The sequence below is a fragment of the Arvicola amphibius genome, chromosome X, assembly GCF_903992535.2.
Source record: "Arvicola amphibius chromosome X, mArvAmp1.2, whole genome shotgun sequence".
Lineage (NCBI taxonomy): Eukaryota > Metazoa > Chordata > Mammalia > Rodentia > Cricetidae > Arvicola > Arvicola amphibius.
Genome location: NC_052065.1, coordinates 37,939,871 through 37,960,911, shown reverse-complemented (window position 1 = coordinate 37,960,911; position 21,041 = coordinate 37,939,871). Strand labels below are relative to the sequence as shown.

Sequence of the window (21,041 nt, the reverse complement as noted above, 5' to 3'; positions counted from 1 at the left end):
CACTCAAGCCAAATCAATGGACCCCAATTAATCCTGTCTGAACCTCTCACTTTATTTGGTTTGGCAAAAGCTACTTGGGGAAATGATCTGGGTAAGGCTTGGTTGCCTGTAGTGATTGGGAGACTAGTGTGTTATATGATCTCCTAAAAGGGGAGCAACCTTATGAAATCATTCCTTTCCCTCTGAGGGCTATAGGGCACTCACTGAATTCTCTAACAAACTCCATCAGGCTTCTTTGGCAAGATATAATCCTAAAATCCAATCCAAGGATGGATATTATTAGGGAAAAAGACCATGGTTGCTGACATTGTTCAGCAGTCACAACTATACGAATGGGGGGCACTCCCAGAGTGTACTTTCTAGTAGATCAAATAGCTTATAATGATCATAAAAATCAGGGACACCTCCCTCCAGCATTATGGAATAGATCCCACTAAATTAATAATTCTAATCAAAATTAAGTTTTAGAATGGGCAGCCAGACATGATGGTTCTCGATTGAGCTCACCTTGGAGTGTTTTCTGGAGACCCTGGGCTCCAACGTTGGGGAGTCTTGGTAGTGATGCCTATATCAAGAACAACACTGGTCACAAAAATATATTTTATATTCGCCAAAAAGAGGTAATATGTACAACTGTTTGCCCAGATTGATATTGGGTTCCTAACCCTCTTGGGTTTACCCCCAAACCCTTATAAAGGAGGAGTGTAGAGAAGTTGTTGGTAAGTCTTACATGTATGAACAATTCTCTTTAATTCTGTTGCAGGGATCTGGGGGGGTACAGGTATTTTGAGTCCTCTCCAGTTGACACTGGTAAATTCCCTTAGTATTTTTCTCTAGGCCCATGGTCTCAAATATTCACTGTTTGCACAGAGGACTGGAAAAATGTGACCACCTTGCATTTTTTTTTCTGGAGGGTGGGACCAAGCAGAAGATTACGAATTCTCTCTTGTGGGGGATCCGCTAAACATACGAAAATGATGGCCATGGTATACTGCCCTACATGAGGTCCACAGAACCCTGCAGCCTCTATTCCGACAGCTTCTTATGTGGTGGAACCCACTACCACACCTACCCTATGCCTATATCAGATGGGATGCTAATCTTATTTCTGCCTTGATGATACCAACACAGATCATTCTTCGGAGGAAGAAAAAAAACATATATATTCACACATCTTAGAGGACTGCAAAATCACCCTGGCCTCATTTGACCCAAGGGCAATGCTGCTGCAGATGCTTGCAGCTTCAGGGGCCTGTCTCATAGAGGTCTCAGCTCTCTGCCATACAAAATGCTACCTAAATGCATGACTTAACTCATTTCAGCTGGGAGAGGACTCAAATACCTATATCCCCAGAAGATCCCCTGCAAACAGAATTATAGAGAATGTTCATACATGTAAGACTTACCACAATTCTCCACACTCCTCCTTTACAAGGGTTGGGAGTAAATCCAAGAGGGTTAGGACCAATATCACCTAGCAAACAGATGAAAAACATTACCCTCCGTTTGGCAAATTAAAATATATTTTTGTGACCATAGACATGTTCTCTAAGGCATTGCTGGGTTACCACCCACTCAGGGCAAAAGGCAACCCATGCCAAAAGCCACTTCTTACAATGTTTTGCTACGTTGGGACTACCACAACAGGTCAAGACCAACAACAGCCCATTTTATATGTAAATATTAAAGATTTCTACCAGAGATGGAATATATCACTACCACTGGATCCCATACAAACTCTCAGGGTCAAGCGATTGTCGAAAGATATCACCAATATCTTAAAGAGGTCCTTATAAAACAAAAAGGGGAAGACATCCCTCCATCTACAACTGTAAAGGTATTATTAATCATCAATATTTGAAATTTGTAAAAATCAGATGAACAAATAGATTCCAAAACATTGGGAATCCCTACCAATGAGGCTCTGCCTAAAGGTAGGTGGAAGGATCCTCTCACTAACCAATGGAGGGATCCAGAACCCTTGTTGACACAGGGCTGAGGATATGGATGTGTCTTCCCAAACAGAGGGGAAATGCCTATGTGGCTACCTGCTCATAACTTAAAATTTCTCCTCTCCCCTCAGGACAATGGGGAAGACCAAGATGACCAAGAAAGAACAGATATTCTTATGGTGGAGAACCCTTAAATTCAAACACAAGAAAAGAAAAATTACCGCTGCCCAAGGACGACTGAGCCTTGAGGTAAGTGTTGCCAGTTTATCTACTTCAGATGGCCCTCCCGGCAATAATCATGTTAACTTTTCTCACAGGGATCAAGGGCCAGGCACCAAGCTTCCTACCAACCACAGGTGACATGAATCTTGTGGAAGCACTGGCACTGGAGGGATAGTAAACCACACTTCTCAGATGATGACACCCTGGATATGCCTGGTCTGACCTGATGTTTTACCTCTGTGATTTGGCATGTGGGAGCTGGGATGTGGAGACTGGATTCTGGGGATTGAAGGGAGAACCTGAATATGGTAGCTCTCAGGGGTGCACCCTACCCCAGGCATCTTATCCTAATCAACCTGGGTATTCTCATATCTTTAGAAGACATGCCTTCCTGCAGACACCCTTTTATGTATATACCAGGAAGCACCTTGACTGCCTCTACTATTAGAAGCTGCAGGGAGGTTCTTTTTTTAAAGGACAAAACAATTATATTTTATTTATTATAAAGGGGAAAACTCACAACATAGAGAACGAGAAATCCGAGCACAGCAGTGTTTCCATGGGGAAAAGGAGAGGAAAAGGTGAGGACAGATGTGCACACCTTTTTACCTGGGTCCCAGCGAAGCCACGCCTTAACGAAGACCCGCCTTTTAAAGGCTATTGGTTAACAAGGCTTTCCCCATCAAGGTGGGAATAACTGGATGTACGTGTTTTATAAACACTTTGATACTGTATGTGAAAGACAATACTTGTGCAAAAAAAGTGATAGAGCATGATGACATCAGATATTAAAGATAATATCTTTTGTGTTCTCACTGGTCTTGACAACTCAGCAAACATCTTTCAGATCCTTGGGAAATATTTTTTATGGTTTATTTTTTTATATTTAAAAATTTCCATCTCCTCCCCTTCTCCTTCCTCTTCCCTCCCCTCCACCCAAACCCCCCTCCCTCCCTTTCCAGGCCAAGGAGCCACTGGGGTTCCCTACTCTATGTTAAAACCAAGGTCCTCCCAACTCCCCCCAGGTCCAGGAAGGTGATCAATCAAGCTGAGAAGGCTCCCACAGAGCCCGTCGATGCAGAAGAATCAAAGTCCAGCGCCTTTGTCCTTGGCTTCTCAGTCAACCTCCACCATCGGCCACATTCAGAGAGTCCGGTTTGGTTTCAGGTTCCATCAGTCCCATTCCAACTGGAGTTGGTGATCTCCCATTAGTTCTGTCCCACCGTCTCCATGGGTGAACGCACCCCTCACGGTCCTGACTTTCATTCTCATGTTCTCTCTCCTTCTGCTCCTCATCAGGACCTTGGGAGCTCAGTCCGGTGCTCCAATGTTGGGGGCTCAGTCATTTTCTTACATCTATCGCCAGGTGGAGGTTCTATGGTTGATATGCAAGAAATTCATCAGTATGGCTATAGGAACTGGCCTTTTCAGGCTCCCTCTCTTCAGCCTGCCCAAGGAACTAGCTGGAGGCGTCTCCCTGGAACCCTGAACCCTTCTAGAGTCAAGTCTCTTGACAAACTCTCAGATGGCTCCCCTAAATTAAGATATATGCTTCCCTGCTCCCATATCCACCCTTCCTGTATCCCAAGCCATCCCATTCCTCCTAGCTCCCCCCATTCTCTCATCCTCACACTTTTCTCTCCCCATCTTCCCTTGGCCCCGTCTCGCCCCACCCTCAAGTTCCCAATTCTTTGCCCAGCGATCATGTCTACTTCCCAATATCCAGGAGGATTACTATATGTTTTTCTTTGGGTTGACCTTCTATTATCTTCTCAAGGATCCCGAATTATAGGCTCGATGTCCTTTAATTAAATGGCTAGAAACCGATTATGAGTGAGTACATTCCATGTTCATCTTTTTGGGTCTGGGTTACCTCACTCAGAATAGTGTTTTCTATTTCCATCCATTTGCATGCAAAATTCAAGATGTCATTGTTTTTTACTGCTGAGTAGTATTCTAACATGTATATATTCCACAGTTTCTTCATCCATTCTTCCACTGAAGGGCATCTAGGTTGTTTCCAGGATCTGGCTATTACAAATAATGCTGCTATGATATAGTGAGCAAATGCTTTTGTAGTATGATTGGGCATCTTCTTGGGTAGATTCCCAAGAGTGGAATTGCTGGGTCCTGGGTTAGGTTGATCCCGAATTTCCTGAGAAATCGCCACACTGCTTTCCAAAGTGGTTGCACAAGTGCAGGGAGGCTCTTAATTACTATCTTTCTTCCTGGTGATGTGACCAGACTGGGCTGGACATAATTTGAAAAGACAGAGACTGCATTATGTTATTTACAAAAGTCTTTGGATTCCTTAGCAAGGCTAACCTTACAAAATAGGAGAGGCTTGGACTTGCTGCTTATGGAACAGGAAGGAATTTGCAGGGCACTTGGGGAAGAAATTTGCTTCTATACAGACCATTCTGGGATAGTTACAAGAACCCTAGATGAGTTAAGAAAGTATATTGATTTGTTTAAGTCAAGGCCCCCCCTATGAGACTGATTTAATTGGTCCCCATGGCTTACTATACTCATCTTTTCAATAATTGGTCTTGGTTATTTGTTTATTGATCTATCTTTTTAGCCCATGTGTTCTCCAAAGGCTGAAACAAGCATTCCAGAACCAGATACAACAGGTACAACTCATGGCCCTTTGAGTAGATTATGATAGATTTGATACATCTCATCCCACAGATGAACTCTCAATTTGTAGGTATCTAGGCCAAAACTCTGGATAGGGGTGGTCCTGACCTGTACTCTCTTCCATACTCTCTGGCTTGGTTACTAGGGTAGAAGGAAGGATATAAAACAAAAAAGGGCAGGAAATGTTGGACCAAAATTATCACAGGGCATATACCTCTAGTCCTGTAGGAGACTCGAGGAGAAAAGCCTAGCTCGAGTTTGAAGGATAGTCTCAAAGCTACTGAGTGAGGATGAGACAGCAAAATCTAGGTAGATGCCCCTCCAGCCAGAGGGAGGGCTTGGCTGTCTCTCATTGGCTGGAGGTACCCACACATCATGAGATGTTACTTAATCTATATAAGTTGACGCTCACAGTAATAAACTGAGTTCCTGCTTTGACTTGACTCCCTATCATGTCTGATTGTCCTGCATTGTGGGGCTGCTGATATGGTTGTCCTGCTTCATGGAGTTGCAGAATGGGTGGATAGTGTACTCACTTTTCCCTCGGGAATAAGGCTAAGGAGGCCTGGCACAAAAATAGCTGACTACCTGGACAATCACCCCAGGTTGTTCAGTTTACACAAGGACTAGACTTGTTATCAAGGCAAGGGCAAGCAGGCAAAGAGCAAATCTTCTTTCTTCCATTTCCTTACATAGGCTTTCAGGAGAAAGTGTGGCCCAGATTAAAGGTGTGTCTTTCTGAATCAAAATCTGGATTAAATGCATGTGTGGGTCTACCCAGTTAAAATTAAGCAAAACTCCTTCACAGGAATGCCTTCCAATTATGGAATTTAGGTAATTACACATGTAGGTGACAATCAAGAAGAGCCACCGCATTGTACTTCAGGTAGCAGTAGGGCAGAGCAGTGTTAGACAAGCCCTTTGGAACACAGATAATTCTATCACAAGACAACTGTGCATCTGTATGATTTAGTATTTCTCTTACAGTTTTGTTTATGTTGTCTTATTTTGGTGTGATATTTCCTGGCCACATCCCCAGTTCCTCCCTTCTGGGATGCAAATGTATGCTCTGTATCACTGTATGATGGAAGGATGTGATTTGGTGTTGTTAAATGAGAAATGTACTCTTTAAATTCATACATTTGAACACTTGGTTAACAGTTTCAATGTTTGGCAAAGTTATTATGCCTTTAAGAATTAGATCCTTGTTCATGTTCATTACTGGGAGAAGATTTCAAGCCTTCCTCTACTACTTGAACTTGGATAAAGAAATGATCAGCTAGCCTCTGCTCCAGTCATCTGCTGTTATTACCCTGCCCTCTATTACAGACATTCCCTATTTAACTTTAAGTCAACAAAACGAAGCTCTTTTTTAGATAAGTCACATTTGGTTATGATATTTTGTCACAGCAACAAAAAGGTACAAATACAGATGTTGTTACTAGGAGATGTGTATAAGGTTGGTGCTGTGAAGAACCTAACCTTGTTTTCTTTGAGGAAAGGAGAGGACATCACACTAGAAAGCAAGTGAATGCTGTGAAGGAGCTTAATGGGCCTTTCTAGTAAGAAATCTGAAGGATGTCAGTACTAGGCATAGGGTGGATATAGTAGTTTGAATGAGAATGACACCCGTAGGCTCATATATTTTAATGCTTTGTTCCCAGGTTCCTAGAAGGATTAGGAGGTGTGGCATTTCTGGATGAGCTGTGTTACTCAGAGTGGGCTTTAAAGTTTCAAAATTCTATGCCATTCCCAGTTAGCTTTCTGTTCTCTGCTCTCTGCTCATGCATCAGATATTAGCTTTCTCAGCTACTGCTTCAGTATCATGTCTGCCTATCTTCTACCATGTTCCCCACCATGTTGTTAATAGACTCTACTACCCTCTGGAAGCCTGAGCCCCAACTACATTCTTGCTTTTATAAATTTGCTTGGTCATGGTGTTTTGTCAAGGCAATACAGAAGTAAAAAAGTCGGCCATCTATTGGGGTCTATCTCATGAGGTTTCAGAGGGGAAAAAGTCTCTGTTAGAAACTAAGCTAGAGGCCACTCATGTGACATTTTGTCACAGAATCAGGCATTTTTATATCCATTTCCTAATGAGGTTATGTGAGTATGAAACAAAATGATTAGATTTTCATTGGAATAAATTTCAAGACAGCATAATATGGAGTCTGTCAATGATTATTACTGACTACTTCTATGCAGGTCTATAGTGAAAAAGAGTAAGTCATGCAGAAAGAAATACAAAATATATAATCTAGAGAGACAAAAAACACACAGAAGCAAATGTCACAGTGAGCAGATGGGCTGAAAAGGAAACTGTAATTGTTAAAGGAATTAGTGACTTTAAAGTCAGGCTTCTCCTCTGTGTTGGGATAGGAAGGGTACCCTCAGAGCATGGCTTCCATCTAAGAAAAGAAAGCCTAAGGAGTTTTCTGATCCTAAAAAACAACCACATATACATGCTGCTGCTAATGCAGATCTAATGGGGCCAATGTTCATCCCAAATTGGAATTTAAGCATGGAAAGTATCATCCATCTGGTTCTTGCCTTGGAGGAATGAAAAATGAAAGAGAGAAGGGATCATGGGTACTTTTTGAGAGAGCTATGGAGGTCAGGCAAAAGGTGGCTGCAAAGAGGTGAAGAAAGAACATAGCATGAAGCTATGAAAGTAAATTCTGGATTGTGCTGGAGATCCCAAGATATTGGATATTGCAGAGCTCTGAGACATTCTGAAAGGCCCAGGCCCCCACTCAGTACATGCCCCCGCTTTTTGGCAGCCATGTCAAGGTGCAGAAAAGACTCAGCAAGATGTAGGTCCCTGACTCAGCAGGATGTGCTTAGCCCCCAACCTTGCCTGACCTTGCCCTAATTACTGGGAATTAACTGCCAGGTGTTCTCCATCCTGAGCCTCCAGCCTTGCCTGGCCTTGCCCTAATTACTGGGAAGAATCTGCTAGATAGTCTCCAGATGGTAAGGAGCCAATCAGAAGGTAGCTGAAGGGCTCTAGATGTGCTTTACTGATAATGGTGGAATGTAGTAGCCATAGCAATGCCCCCTTCCCCATGGCCTCCAGGTATAGCAACATTTCTGCAGCTGTAGTTTAGCAAACAACTCAGGACAGGTTCCCCCAGTCCAGAGATGTTGAAGGCAGCAAAGCTGGAAGGACACTGACTTCTAAAAGCTTTGACACAGGGCATTGAGGCACAGGATTTGGTATCCTGGCTACAGAATTTTGGTTTTGCTTTGGTCCAGTATTTACCTAATATATCCCTATTTATTTCTCCATTGTAGGATGATAATAATTTTATTATCTCTATGAAACCTTAGATTATAATAATAATCTAACAAGATATTTTTTTCATCCTAAAATGCTGCTGCATGTTAAGAGTATCTGACCTGCTATTATTATTATTATTATTATTATTATTATTTTCCCCCAGGAGTGACAATTGAGAAACTGTCTCAAAAACCATCTTTGGACTTCGAACTTTTGAATAGAGTTGAGACTGTGAAAGACTACAGGGATTTTTGAAATAGTATTAAATACATTCAGCATTGCTGTGTAGCAGTTTCCCCTGCTATTTAAACATTCCATTCTGAAAGAAAGGGCCTTACTACAAAGGTAAAGTGCCCTAAATAGGTTTGGAAAGTCAATTGATCAGATTCACTAGGCCCCTCCCCCCAGGAGTAAACAACAGAAACTGCTGAGAGGCCCTCTCAGAAAAGCCAGCTGCAAGAAAACTCTGGGACCAGTTTCAGTTGCTTGGAAGAAGCAGAAACCAGCCAAACTTCCTGGAAGAGGCTTGAATCAACTGAGTCACTTGGATAAGACACTCTCTAAACTGTTGAGCTGCCTGCAGGCTGTTCAGTGTGCTCCAGATTTTGGGCTTTTGTGAGCTGTCACCTGTAGCAAGAATTCTAATTGGTCTTAATAATAAAAACTTGGAGTAAACTAGGGGGTGAAAGCTGAAGGATCGGAGAAGCAGAGCAGCCAACTACTAGAGAGTTCTTACCTTACAAATGTTTCAGACCAAATGGAGATCCTATCTCTATAAATTCAAGGACTGACTGTTGTCTCTATGAAACCTTAGACTCCATGCTCAGACTGAAACCTCAGACTGTATCTGAGCTCCTGTCTCCACCCCCTTATATTCCTTTCCTTATATTCCTTATATTCCTAGCCATATCACTCCTGTTTTCCATCTCCCTAGTGCTGGGATTAAAGGCATGTGAAAGGTGGGAAACAACAGGCTTACTTTTGTGTGAGCTCTGTTTCTCTTTTGCACAGATCCAATTCCTTATAGCCCAGGGTGGCTTTGAACTCACAGAGGTGCCTCTTCCTCTGCCTCTCGAGTGCTGGGATTAAAGGTTTATGCCACGACTGTTTGGCCTCTATGGTTAACTAGTGACTAGCTCTGCATTCTGATCTTCAGGCAAGCTTTATTTGTTAGATGACAAACAAAATACCACCACAGTCACCAATTCTGGAGTGAGCTTTGGTAATGCAGCTTTCTCTTTCTTTCTTTCTTTCTTTCTTTCTTTTTTTTTTTTCTTTCTTTTTTATTCCTTCATTCCTTCCTCCTCCTCCTCCCATCCCTCCCTCCCCCTCCCTCCATCCATCCATCCCTCCCTTCCATTCTTTCTTTCTTTTTCTTTCTTTCTTTCGAGTCAGGGTTTCTCTGTATAACAGTCCTAGCTGCCCTGGAACTAGTTCTTGTAGACCAGGCTGGCCTCAAACTCACAAGGAGCCGCCTGCCTCTGCTTCCCAAGTGCAGGGATTGAAGGCATGCACCACCACGCCTGGCCCTGGAATGCAGCTATTTTTAAGTCATTAACGCGCCTATAAATAATACATCTCCTGTTATGGTTTTGGTCCCTGGTCCCTTTAAGAGACAAGCCACACCCACTCCCTTCCCATCTGCTGAAGCAGGCTGATCTTCAGCTTCAGGCCTGAGCTTGCTATCTTTTCCATCTTCCTCTCAGGGAGGCAGCTTCTCTCTCTCTCTCTCTCTCTCTCTCTCTCTCTCTCTCTCTCTCTCTCTCTCTCTCTCTCTCTCCTTTAATAAATGTTTAGCTTTATGCCTATTTTCTGTGTCTATGTGCCTTTTACCCTCTGCCTGTTTACACGTGCCCACCTGCTGTTGGGAACCTGCCACCGCTAGGCTCTCCCGGCAGCATGGCCCGCCATCACTGCTCGGACCACTGCTCTGGGACTGGCAGCCTTCTCTGCCTTGGGACTGGCTGCTCACAGAGTCTGCCACCTGCCTACAGCTGCCACCTGGGACTTCATAGCATTTTTTTTTAAAGAACAACATCTCCCCCATACTCCTGTAACACCAATAAAACTGATTGGTATACCAAGTTGGACTTAGGTGGTGTCTTTACTTTGGTCTGTCATAGGTTCCATATCTGGGGTGAGGAGAAATGCATATTTAATCTCCTCAGGAAAAGTTTTGTCACACAACATAGCTGGCAGCTGAACAGGGACATGAAATAATCACAAATAAGTTGGAGGCATTGGTTTGTGGTCTTAGCTATAGATAGCAGGGCATGAAACTAAGCCTGAGCAGCCTGAGGCAGGAATTCAGGTAGAGGAAATTCTGGTACCAGTTTACTTTCTTATATGGTATGTGTTAGTGTGCTTCTGTGCTATGACAGTGGTTATATGGTTCTTGCTATGGAAAGGAAGACATACAGCTAATGCTGAATCATCAGGATTAAGAGTGTCTGTGGGATGAATCCCAGGATGGCAGGCAGTCTTTATCTGTGTGGTATGGGGTAGATGAAATGCCTGCTTGGTGAGTGGGGTCCACCACATGAATATGGAGATACCCTGAAAACAGTTAAAAGTTTAGAGGAAATGTTGCAGCCTTTAGAGCACAAAAGTTAAGACTGTCCACATCAAGGTAAGTTGCCTACTGGCCTGTTGTGTGTAGTTAGTTATAAATGCGTCTGAGGTTAGGATATCAGCCAAGCAGGAACTTCTTTGTATAAAGGAGCACTTGCAACAAGAAAGAGAGAGGAAGCTATGATCTTCCATGTTAGCCTCTGATTTTGCAAGTAAATTAGTAAACAAAAGAAAGAGAGACAGGTGGTAAAACCAATAGAAGTTACTCTCAGGTCTAACCTTTAATGGAAGAGGGAAAAAATCTGTAATTCAACATACAGATGGGGGCATTAAATACAGTCCAATGCAAGAAACTAGGGTAATCAGGACATATTCAACTCTTGAATGACTGGAACAATTAAAGAGCTAGTGACAGTGAGATTTGTGAGACTGGGATATGGGAGCTGACCGGCTTAGTCTAACTTCAGTGGATGCAGAAAAACAGTAATGTGATTTCTCATCCTTCCTAAAGGTAAAGGCTACATAATCTGAGGCATTATGAAGGAAATAAGTTCCTGATAGCCTGGTGAATCAAAGCCATTAGGAACACTTGGCTATGTGTTACAACTTTAAGGGTAAAGGTTTCCCCAAAGGGAAGTGTTACTGCTCTTAGCGGAACAGTTTTTCTGGTACACATGTTCTGAAGGGAGAGGACTTCCCTATACAAGTGAAAGGAAATAGCTCTGAAAGGAAAAATATCCTGGCAGTTAGAATCACAGGAATACCACAAAGTCACATTGCACAAATCTCACACAAGAGCAGGAGGGAGGCTTTGTATAGGGTTTGTTGGAGGTGGAGTTTTCCATAGTGTAGATTTTCAGGATGGGGATTGGTGGGATTTTAACACAAACCCAGGAATTGGTGGGATTTCTGAGCTCAGATTTTTTGGGGTGAGATCAGAGATTTGTGGATTTTTTTTATCTCAGGGATTGGTGAATTTTTAAACATGAAAGTGGGCTCATAACTTTTACCCTATCATCTCTGAGATTCCCACAAATATCAGGGGGGACCATTAATGAAGAACAGGTACTACTGAGGAAATTAGGAATAAAAGAAGATATATTTGAACTCCAGTTCACTGGGCCAGACCAAACTATATTCACAGAAGAGTTAAAGAATAGTTTGATCAAGCATTGCCCTTAAGGCTGGTGTAGAGCTCTAACAACTTTCTTAAGATCTTTGATGTCCTTCAGGTAAAGAGCTATCTAGACGAGATAAGAAGGCACAGCAGAGTCTGTCTGGGTTATTCTAAAATGTGGCAATATTTGGGACAAACTAAAGTTTCTAATGAAACAATAGCCAAATTGTGTGTTTAGGACGTTCAAGAAGGCTTTCAAACCTGACGAATAGTTCCGGGAAAGGCATCCAAGATAGAAAAATACAGATGAAGATAATAAAGTCAGTCCCAGAGATGAGTTGTTATACCCCTAGTTTAAAGAAGGTATGGTAGCTTGAAAGAAAATGGCTCCCAAAGGGAGTGGCTCCAAGATATGGAAATGTAATGGCTCAGAGAGAATGACTGAGGATTATAAAGAGATAATTAAGTGAATTCCTCCCATTGATGTTTTTTTTACACAACCTTGATCTGTGCAGGAAGCAATTGATTTTTCATCATGTGCTTTTATCACCACAAAAAATTTATAAATACATTTTTTATTTTATTATATGTGAGCTAACAGTTATGAGAATATCTGAGTCTTGGAAGAGACTCTGTCCTTATATTTTTGAGAAAAATTGAAATCATTAAAGACTATAAAGTGTTTTACAGTTAGACTGAATATATTTGTTTTACCTTTTTATTTATGCTTTGTGGCTTTCCTATCATGAATCTTGATCACACTCATGTCTCCATCCTTTTGTATCCACTCTCTGCCCTTGAAACCCCCTCCCCCAATAAAATAAAATTTAAGAGAAAAGAAAAACAGAGAAACAAAAAAGAAAAATCTCATCATGGAAGCTATAGTGTGACAAAGTGAATCACACACTATACCCTTTAGTCCACATATTTTTACTTGCAAATGTTCATTGCAAAGAGATATTGGTCATGCTTGAGGCCTCTGGTTTCTGCTATACTATTGAAAACAGGCCTTCATTGGGACTTCTTTTGGATATCCTGTTGTTGCCCTGTGTCATGGGGATACTGAAGCTTTGGATCTACAGGACCAGCATTTTCATATGCTCCATCAGATCATAGATGGGATAGATGTTATGATGGGCCAACTACAGCCCTGGTTCTTGGCCTGGGTGGTTGCAGGGTTGGTCAGCCTGCCAGCGTTGCCACTGCTAGTTCACCTTGTGCAAAAAGGAGCAAGGGATGGGACCTGTTTTCTCAAACCTATACCATCAGGGCCAGCTCTACTAGGTTGCCCAGGCAAAGTGCAGGGGTCACTCTCTGGAGTGCTGCAGATAGAGATGGGGAAGTCCAGCTCTCCTGCTCTCATGACCTCAGCTTAAGTTTTCCCAACTGCCACAGATGGTGAGAGAGGGGCATCTCTCCCCCACCCACACCACCATATGGATGAGGTGCAGGTCCAGCTCTTTCTAGCTTATATTCCTTGGGGGAAGGAGACTCCATCAACAGGGTAAGCTGTACTGTGCTTTCTAAGCAGGGCCTTTGGTCCCAAGTGTGGCAGCTGATAAGAGGTACTCCAGTCAGCTCCCTTACTTGCAACAGGAGATGAGGAACAAGAGGCAAGATGGACATCTTTCCCTTACCCATGCTGCTGCATGACACACAGAAGAGTAATGGGGTCAGCTCTCCCATGCTAATGCCCTCAAGTCTGACTTACGGTCACCCCCACCAACAAGATCAGCTCTACTGTGCTTCCCAGGGTAGGTGCAAGGCCTGCTCTCCTGAGTGCTGCAGCTAGTAAGAGCAGGACCACTTCTCCCTAGTGTTGCAGCCAGTGAGGAGCAGGGCCAACTCCGTGCAGCCCTATAATATTGGCCTTTGATGCTGTCAGGAGCCATGGGCATCAACATAGACCATAGCTGCAGGAGGACCACAGACCCAGGCACGGGCCTTGGCAGCACAGCAGGCCCAGAAATCACCTTGGCCCTTGGCCTTGGGGTGGCAGCCAAGTCACCCTTATCAGTAAGTTCCTCACAGTCTATCTCTTCAAATCTGCCGTTTTGCACAGGACATGAAATAATCTCCCCCCCTTCTCTCTCTCTCTCTCTCTCTCTCTCTCTCTCTCTCTCTCTCTCTCTCTCTCTCTCTCTCTCTCTCTCTCCCTTTCCCTCATTATCACACCATATATTTGCCTACAAAAATAATGCCTGATTTCTCGGCCCCTGTTTTCTCCTTGGAGTCCAGAGCAGGCTGCCCTGAGTCTCCTTTTTCTGCTCAGTCTTAACGGGGATGGTCAGGGTCATGTTTTATTCTCTGTGCCCAGAGCAGGGTGCCCAGGGCATGCATGTGGGTTGGACTGCATACATTTTGCAATATGAGGTGGCCATGAGACTTTTGGGATGAAATGTAGAAGACTATGACTTAAAAGTTATATGCATGGATGTTAAGTAGGCAAGGGATCAATTAGTAATAGTTAATACTTAACAGAATCTATACATAGGAGACAAAGTTCTTGACATATTTATGAGGCAGTTTAAAGACTGGAATAATTGAGTTTGAAAGGCAACTTGAATGTGTGTGACATTGTACCATGGGCTGATGTCATACACTAAACGAAAAGACAAATTGAGGTAAACATCAAGATGTATCTAGTTGCTTGTAGATTGTGTGTGCAAGGTGACATGCTGCTTTCAATTCCTCCCACCATTGAATAGTCTACTCATATACCTTTTCCACTAGGATGGAATGTATTGCCTCACACTGAAGACAAAATTAAAATTTCCTCTGATGTTTTTGTTAGTTACTTTGTTTCAGCAATCACAATGAAATAAGTATATACTAGTATGTATATACTTTTTCTGGGGAAAAGTACAAAGTTTCATTAATGAATGAAGAAATAACTTTAATAATCTGGATATTTGATGCATCCTGTTTTATTCCCCAGAGGACATAGAGAATGTATATTAGGTATAAAATTGTATTGATACTGATACTTGATATTGCTTATCTAAAAAGAAGTAAATTCACAACAGCTCATTTAGGATCCAGCTTAACATTTATTCATAAACATATGCACTTAATTGTGCATAATGATGAAGTTCTGCTATGGCCACTTCATAGAAATGTTGGGAAGTCTCACTTTATTTTTACTTTAATATTGACTTTTTCTTCCATACACAAAAAGAGCCCTTCAAAAAACTTCAGTTTATAGACAGAACGCCATTATTAGATCCTTTTAAAAAGTGAGTTTTGTAATAAAACTTTTGAAGTTGTTTACAATATAAAGACCTGAGTGAAACTTGTATTACTACATCAAACTGTTTGCTCCTCACAAACCATCCTGCCAAAATGAGATGTTCTTGATAAGATGTTATCACTCAGGGGTTGGTTATTTTATATTATGCATCTATATTATGGAAGATTTTCTTTATATAAAATCGAGGCCTTTTATTCAACATATTTACTATTCTTTATACCATATCTAAAAGTCCATAAGAGAAAGACTTTTTGAAATTAGAATTTTCAGTTTGTGATATTTATCAAATTTTATTTGAATCAAAAGTTGAGGGCCTCATCTTATTTTATGAACCAAGATTAGGTCTTTTGTGGGGAGGTTCTTCTTCTTCCTCTTCATCATCCTGATGATCATCACTGTCATTGTCATCATCATCATCATCTGAGTAGTCCACTAATGCAATCCTCCTGAAACAGGGTGGTGGCCTACTCATTCTTCTAGCAGAAGCCTCAGACTGAGATGAACAGTCAAATTCAAATGAATTTTCTTCTGACTGTTCTACTTCATTTCCACTTGTCTCTTTTATCTTCATAAACATGTCATAAGAACTTAGCAAGTCTGCTCCCAATGGCAGAACAGCTTCCGTATTTACTCTAGGACACATTTCCTCCTTGACATTTACTTCCATAGCTTTCATACGTCTGAAATATAATTTCTCGTATATTATATCATGTAAGTTTCTTCTTACTTGACTTTCTCTTTCCTTCTGTTCTTCAAATTTAATTTTCAAACCTTTAAATGTCTGGACATACTCAATTGAATCAAAAGCCGTAAAAAAATTTTTCACAATGTTTGCAATAAGAGACTTGATGTTTTCCACTCTAATAAATTCAAATAGTTCAATAATAGCTGAGTTTAACATATTGTATCGTTTTCCATTACGAAGAAAAGCATTTATAACAGGTTCAAAAAGATTTTTCCTCATTATGTAAAGATTATAAATTTCATCTTTAAAGCCAATCATCTGTCTCATAAATCTCAGAGCACACAAAACAAGAAAAGTGTGCTTTGAACTCATCAGCACCAGGATTCTGCTGAGCAAGTTGTTGCTCAAAATATAATTTTTGATATAGGTTGTGTGGTTTTGTAAACAAAAGCTGAGCAATTCCAAAACTACTCCAAGCAATTGAGGATTTTGGTCATTATCAGAATAGACGTTGATTATATTATCACCACTATCATTTTGTCCTGTGATAGACAAAATTGGTGCTGCTAAGTTATCTATGCAATGCGTATAGAAGTAATTCATAAATTCTCTTCTTTCATATCTATTCGCTGTTACAAACATGTTTTGTGGGTCAAGAAGAGCTCGGAGAACTGCTGTCAAACTTAAAACATGAGAAGATTCGGGATCAGGATCAGAGATGATTTGTTTGATCATTATATTGATGAGAAGGTCATCCTTATTTTCAATGTCCTCAGCTTCGTCCACTGCATACACTCGGACTATTCGTGGATTAAATTCTACTAGATAAGTAAATATATCTAGAGCAGCTACTTTTATTTGGTTGTCTTGCACACATACTGAAACCTTCAGAGCACTCATGATTCCTAACTTTATCACTGTTTTCAATAACACATCTTTCTTCTGAAAATTTAATATCTTTGCAAATTCAAAGAACTCCTTAAAGAAAAATAACAATTCACTTCGTCTTTCATCACCTACAGTGTTATCTTTTAACTCACTAAAAGCTTCATGCAAAAACATTTCATCTTCATGCAGCATGTTAATTATTTCAATTTTATTGGAAAAAATAAAAGTTGTAAGATCAGAAAGCCAATCCTCTTGAAATTTGGATGATATAGGTAATAGAATGTCATGAATATATTGCATTCTGTAGGTCTGGTGTATTTTTTGCTTAAGTTTAGAGTGTGTTATTGGCATAACTTCTTTGAATTTTGCACTCTCAGTCAAGAATTTTCTGTGCTGATATGGCTGATCCAAACTAGGGTCATACTCAAGGCATCCTATTACATCCATGACATATTCATCAGAAAACATAATATTAAATAAACGTGAATTGTTGAGAAATAAGATTCCTTTAATAATGACATGTAAAACTTGTAAACTTTCCATGTTCTTCTGTTCCTCGCAAGTGTGGAACATCTCTAGCAACTTTTTGATGTAATCTTCACTTACCAAGAGCAGAGCCAGCCGTTCCTTGAGGCATGGCGATTCTTTTATGATATTAAATAAATCTGCAATGTTGTCAAGTTTACCTAGTTCACATTTCGGCATCTGAAACAGATTCTCAATCTTGGACAGTTCTTGAAAACTGTCATTCTCCTCTGTAAGCTCTTGAGGGATCTGGTCGCTTGGGTCTTTACCTAGAACTTGGCAGATATCACTCCAGATATCTTGACAGCCATCTGGCTCTGTGAAACATAGTGCCATAGTTTTGTTATTAGCGTCAGTCCAAATAATTAAATTCGTTTGTTGTTTCTTATAGGTCACGTCAGGATTAATTTTGCTCTCTATTAGCCGAGAGCCATCTAATTCTGAATGAACAACTAGGCATACACTCTGAAGCCGTCCGATGTATTTGGTTGAAATTTGACCTGAGCCTATATGTTCCCATTGCTCATCTTCTTTCATGACATAGACTTTTACACTATGAAGTCCGTCATCCATGTTGTTGCGCAGACCTCAGTTTTGAGTTCTCTCGCCAAGGTTGGCCAGAAACGTCGCCGAGGTCGCAATTCTGAAAAATCATAAGAGAGCAGATTAGTGGGGATTAAAAGAATGACAGGGGCTAAGAGAGGGTTTATGGTCATTAGAATTACCAGGGAGGAAGGCCCTGATACTTGTCAATTATCCACTATTGAACTAGTCCCGACAAACCTCTCTCCTTTGCGCTTGCGTCTCTGAGCCTGCCTTAGCTCTGTAAAGAATCCTGTGATTCACCGAAGATTCTTCCTAAAAGGAATGTGCTTATGTAACAAATACTGTTAAAGGGACCTGCTTTACCTACCTTAAAAATGGAAGTCTAGAAAATACTCTTTCGAATTCTGTTTCTCAGAAGTATTTTCAATCAGCAGAAATTTGGGGCTCAGGCACTGAAGCAAAAGAGAATTAAATTAGCAATGTTTTGACCAAGTCTACACTTCATTCTACACATAAATGCAAGGTTGGAGCTAATAAGAACCAAGAATACATCATCTACAGACAAAATGTCTTCCCCAGAATCATAAATATATGATTGAGTTTCTCTACAAGATATGCTCTGAGTCTACCACATTGCTACATATTAAGGAATGATCTTATTCTGAAAAGAAATATATCAACCATATAGCTGAATCATGTTCAGTCTAAAGTTTTACCTTTCAGTATATTAGATGAAAGATGTGCTCAAATGTTTTTCTTTGTCTTATCATGCATATTGTTATCGAGAAGAACTGGGTCAAAGGTGAAGTGATTAAAAATTTGCCAAGATTGAAAATTGATGCTTATAAATTATTTCATTTTCTTTTCTTTTTTAAATTTTATATATCTATTGGGTATTAAACATATTATGACCATTTCTGAAGGTGGGCATACTAGGGATTGACTATAAAACTAAACTATTTATCTAGCCTATATACAATCATGATGATGAAGACAAGAATAACCTCACAGCTGCTAGCATTTCAGTGAGCATTTGTTATGAAAAAAGTATTAACAAAATAGATCGACTATTATGGTAGAATGTTTACTACATTTAAAACAACATGACAAAGACTTTATATTTTTGCCTAATTTTCATAATAATCTAGTGATATATTGATATAAGAATCCCTTTAGGGTCAGGAAACAGACTAAAATTCAAATGAATTGTCAGAGTTCACATATTTAATAAATAGAAGAGTTCTAATTTGTACATGCCTTTCTAACTCCACAATTGGTTAACTGTGGAATTGAACTGCTATTGCCTTCTTTTCTTGGCTTTCATTACACTCTACTTCAAATTCTTCCCATCTATATAATTTGTAATCAACATAAAATAATCAAGACAAGATGAAAGCCACACATTTCCTACTTTAGATCCACATCTGGGTATAGACATCAAAAAACCAGAAGCTTGGATATAGCAACTCTGTTAAATATAATTTTAATAGTGTCTAAGTTGATTTTTGATGTGACAGCAGTTTCTGCAATTTTCTTTTTCAAGAAATATTTCTCCCAAATATTAACCCTCTTATTTCAAGAGAAGAACTGCCAATTCACTACATTAAGCCTATTTGAACTTAAAAAGTCTTATTTGTAGTAATCACTTCCTTTTCCGTGGCACTGGCAATAATTAAGTAGGGCACTGATACATTTCTATATATTTCTCTTGAAACACAACATTCAACAGACTATACTCTAGAATACTCATCAGGAAAGTACAGCTTCAGTACAAAAGATGTTGAGTGTAAATGATAATCATTTATAAAAAAATTCAAATGCAGCTGGGCGGTGGTGGCGCACGCCTTTAATCCCAGCACTCGGGAGGCAGAGGCAGGTGGATCTCTGTGAGTTTGAGGCCAGCCTGGTCTACAAGAGCTAGTTCCAGGACAGGCTTCAAAGCTGCAGAGAAACCCTGTCTCGAAAAACCAAAAAAAAAAAAAAAATTCAAATGCTTGTAGAAAAATAAATATTTAGAAACAAAAATTATGAAGTGTGTAAATGTAACAAGAAATGACTATTATAAGAAATGCTACATGTATAGTTAAAATACTTCAATTCAATAAAAAATAATTAGGAATATGAAAATAACACTTATGTTTTTTCATTAAATATTTGTCTCTGCTGTGTTTATATTAAGTCTCCATGATAATTTAATACTATGAATTCTCTGAATATGTCCTCAGGCACCATGCTATGTAAAGTATCCAGTACAAAGTCATGTATTCTCACAGTTTTATCCTTTGGAATTTCTCTTAGGCCAATAGAGAGGTCCCTTTATTTTTGTTAGGTTAACAAGAGTTGCTTTACAATTGCAAGAGCCTCTAAACCTCAGTTGTTATTGCTATTGCTGCAACACTTTCCTTTAGTTTCTTTCTTCTTTGAGGAAATAATATGTCTCTATGCTTTATTAATTATACCTACCCAAGACTATTATTTTGCTGTTTTGGTCCATGTAGTTTTTCAGAGAATAAAGAATGTGTCAGCAACCACCATGCTCTAGGCAATCTAGTAGATTTATAATTCTTATTTTTTTAAAAAATTAATCATCATACAGTCATGGCCTAAAGAGGATACTACTGCTAAAGTAGAGGGAAAGAAATCTTCTAAATTCAAATTTTGAGCAAGCATTCGGTACAAATACTTACAAAAACAAAATAATGGTATCAAGATTTGTAGATGCCAAGCCTTTTATACTTTCAATTTTTCTTTTTTGTCTTCCCAATATGAAATGCTACTTCATAGACAAAATTTAATGTTTTTAGAGATTACTAATAGTAAAATCTTTAGTTCTAATTAGTGTCTTTACAGCCCAGTCATTTCTTTTCCCCCTTAAAAGATTTAAATTCTTTACCTAATAGTGTCTCTCTCATTTATCCTGTTGCAGTCAAAGGAGCTTCTAGCTGTGCCTAAAATACATCAGATATACTTGCATCTCAGGACCTTTGTACCTCTTTGTACACCTGTTGTCCCTTTGTACCCATTTTAACCAGTAATTTATTGTTTCTCAATAAGGACTTATCTCAATCACTCATTTTCTTCACAAATTTATTCAGTTTCGCCTTTTGTTTTCAGAGGCTTACTCTATCCATTTCTTTGAAATTATAAGGTCTATGCATGTTTTCCTTCAATGTGTCTTTTCTTCATAGGATTGTGACCATTCACATTTCATTAATTCTGTTTTTGGAAAACAGACTATCAGTTAATTCATGCCTATCTAAATGCATTACTTCCTTTGAAGATCTGGCTCATTGCTAATGATGTATATGTGTGTTTGCGTGTGTGTGTGTGTCTGTGTGTGTGTGTGTGTGTGTTTAACAACGCTA

The 21,041-nt window shown here is 40.0% G+C and overlaps 1 protein-coding gene across 1 annotated transcript; it reads right to left on the bottom strand.

Moving 5' to 3' along the window:
- Window positions 1-15,357: 15,357 nt before the first annotated feature.
- Window positions 15,358-17,703, bottom strand: LOC119804542 (protein PPP4R3C-like). Its single transcript, XM_038315930.1, has one exon. The coding sequence runs from the start codon at window positions 17,701-17,703 to the stop codon at window positions 15,358-15,360; it is 2,346 nt and encodes a 781-aa protein (XP_038171858.1).
- Between the last annotated feature and the right edge of the window lie 3,338 nt (window positions 17,704-21,041).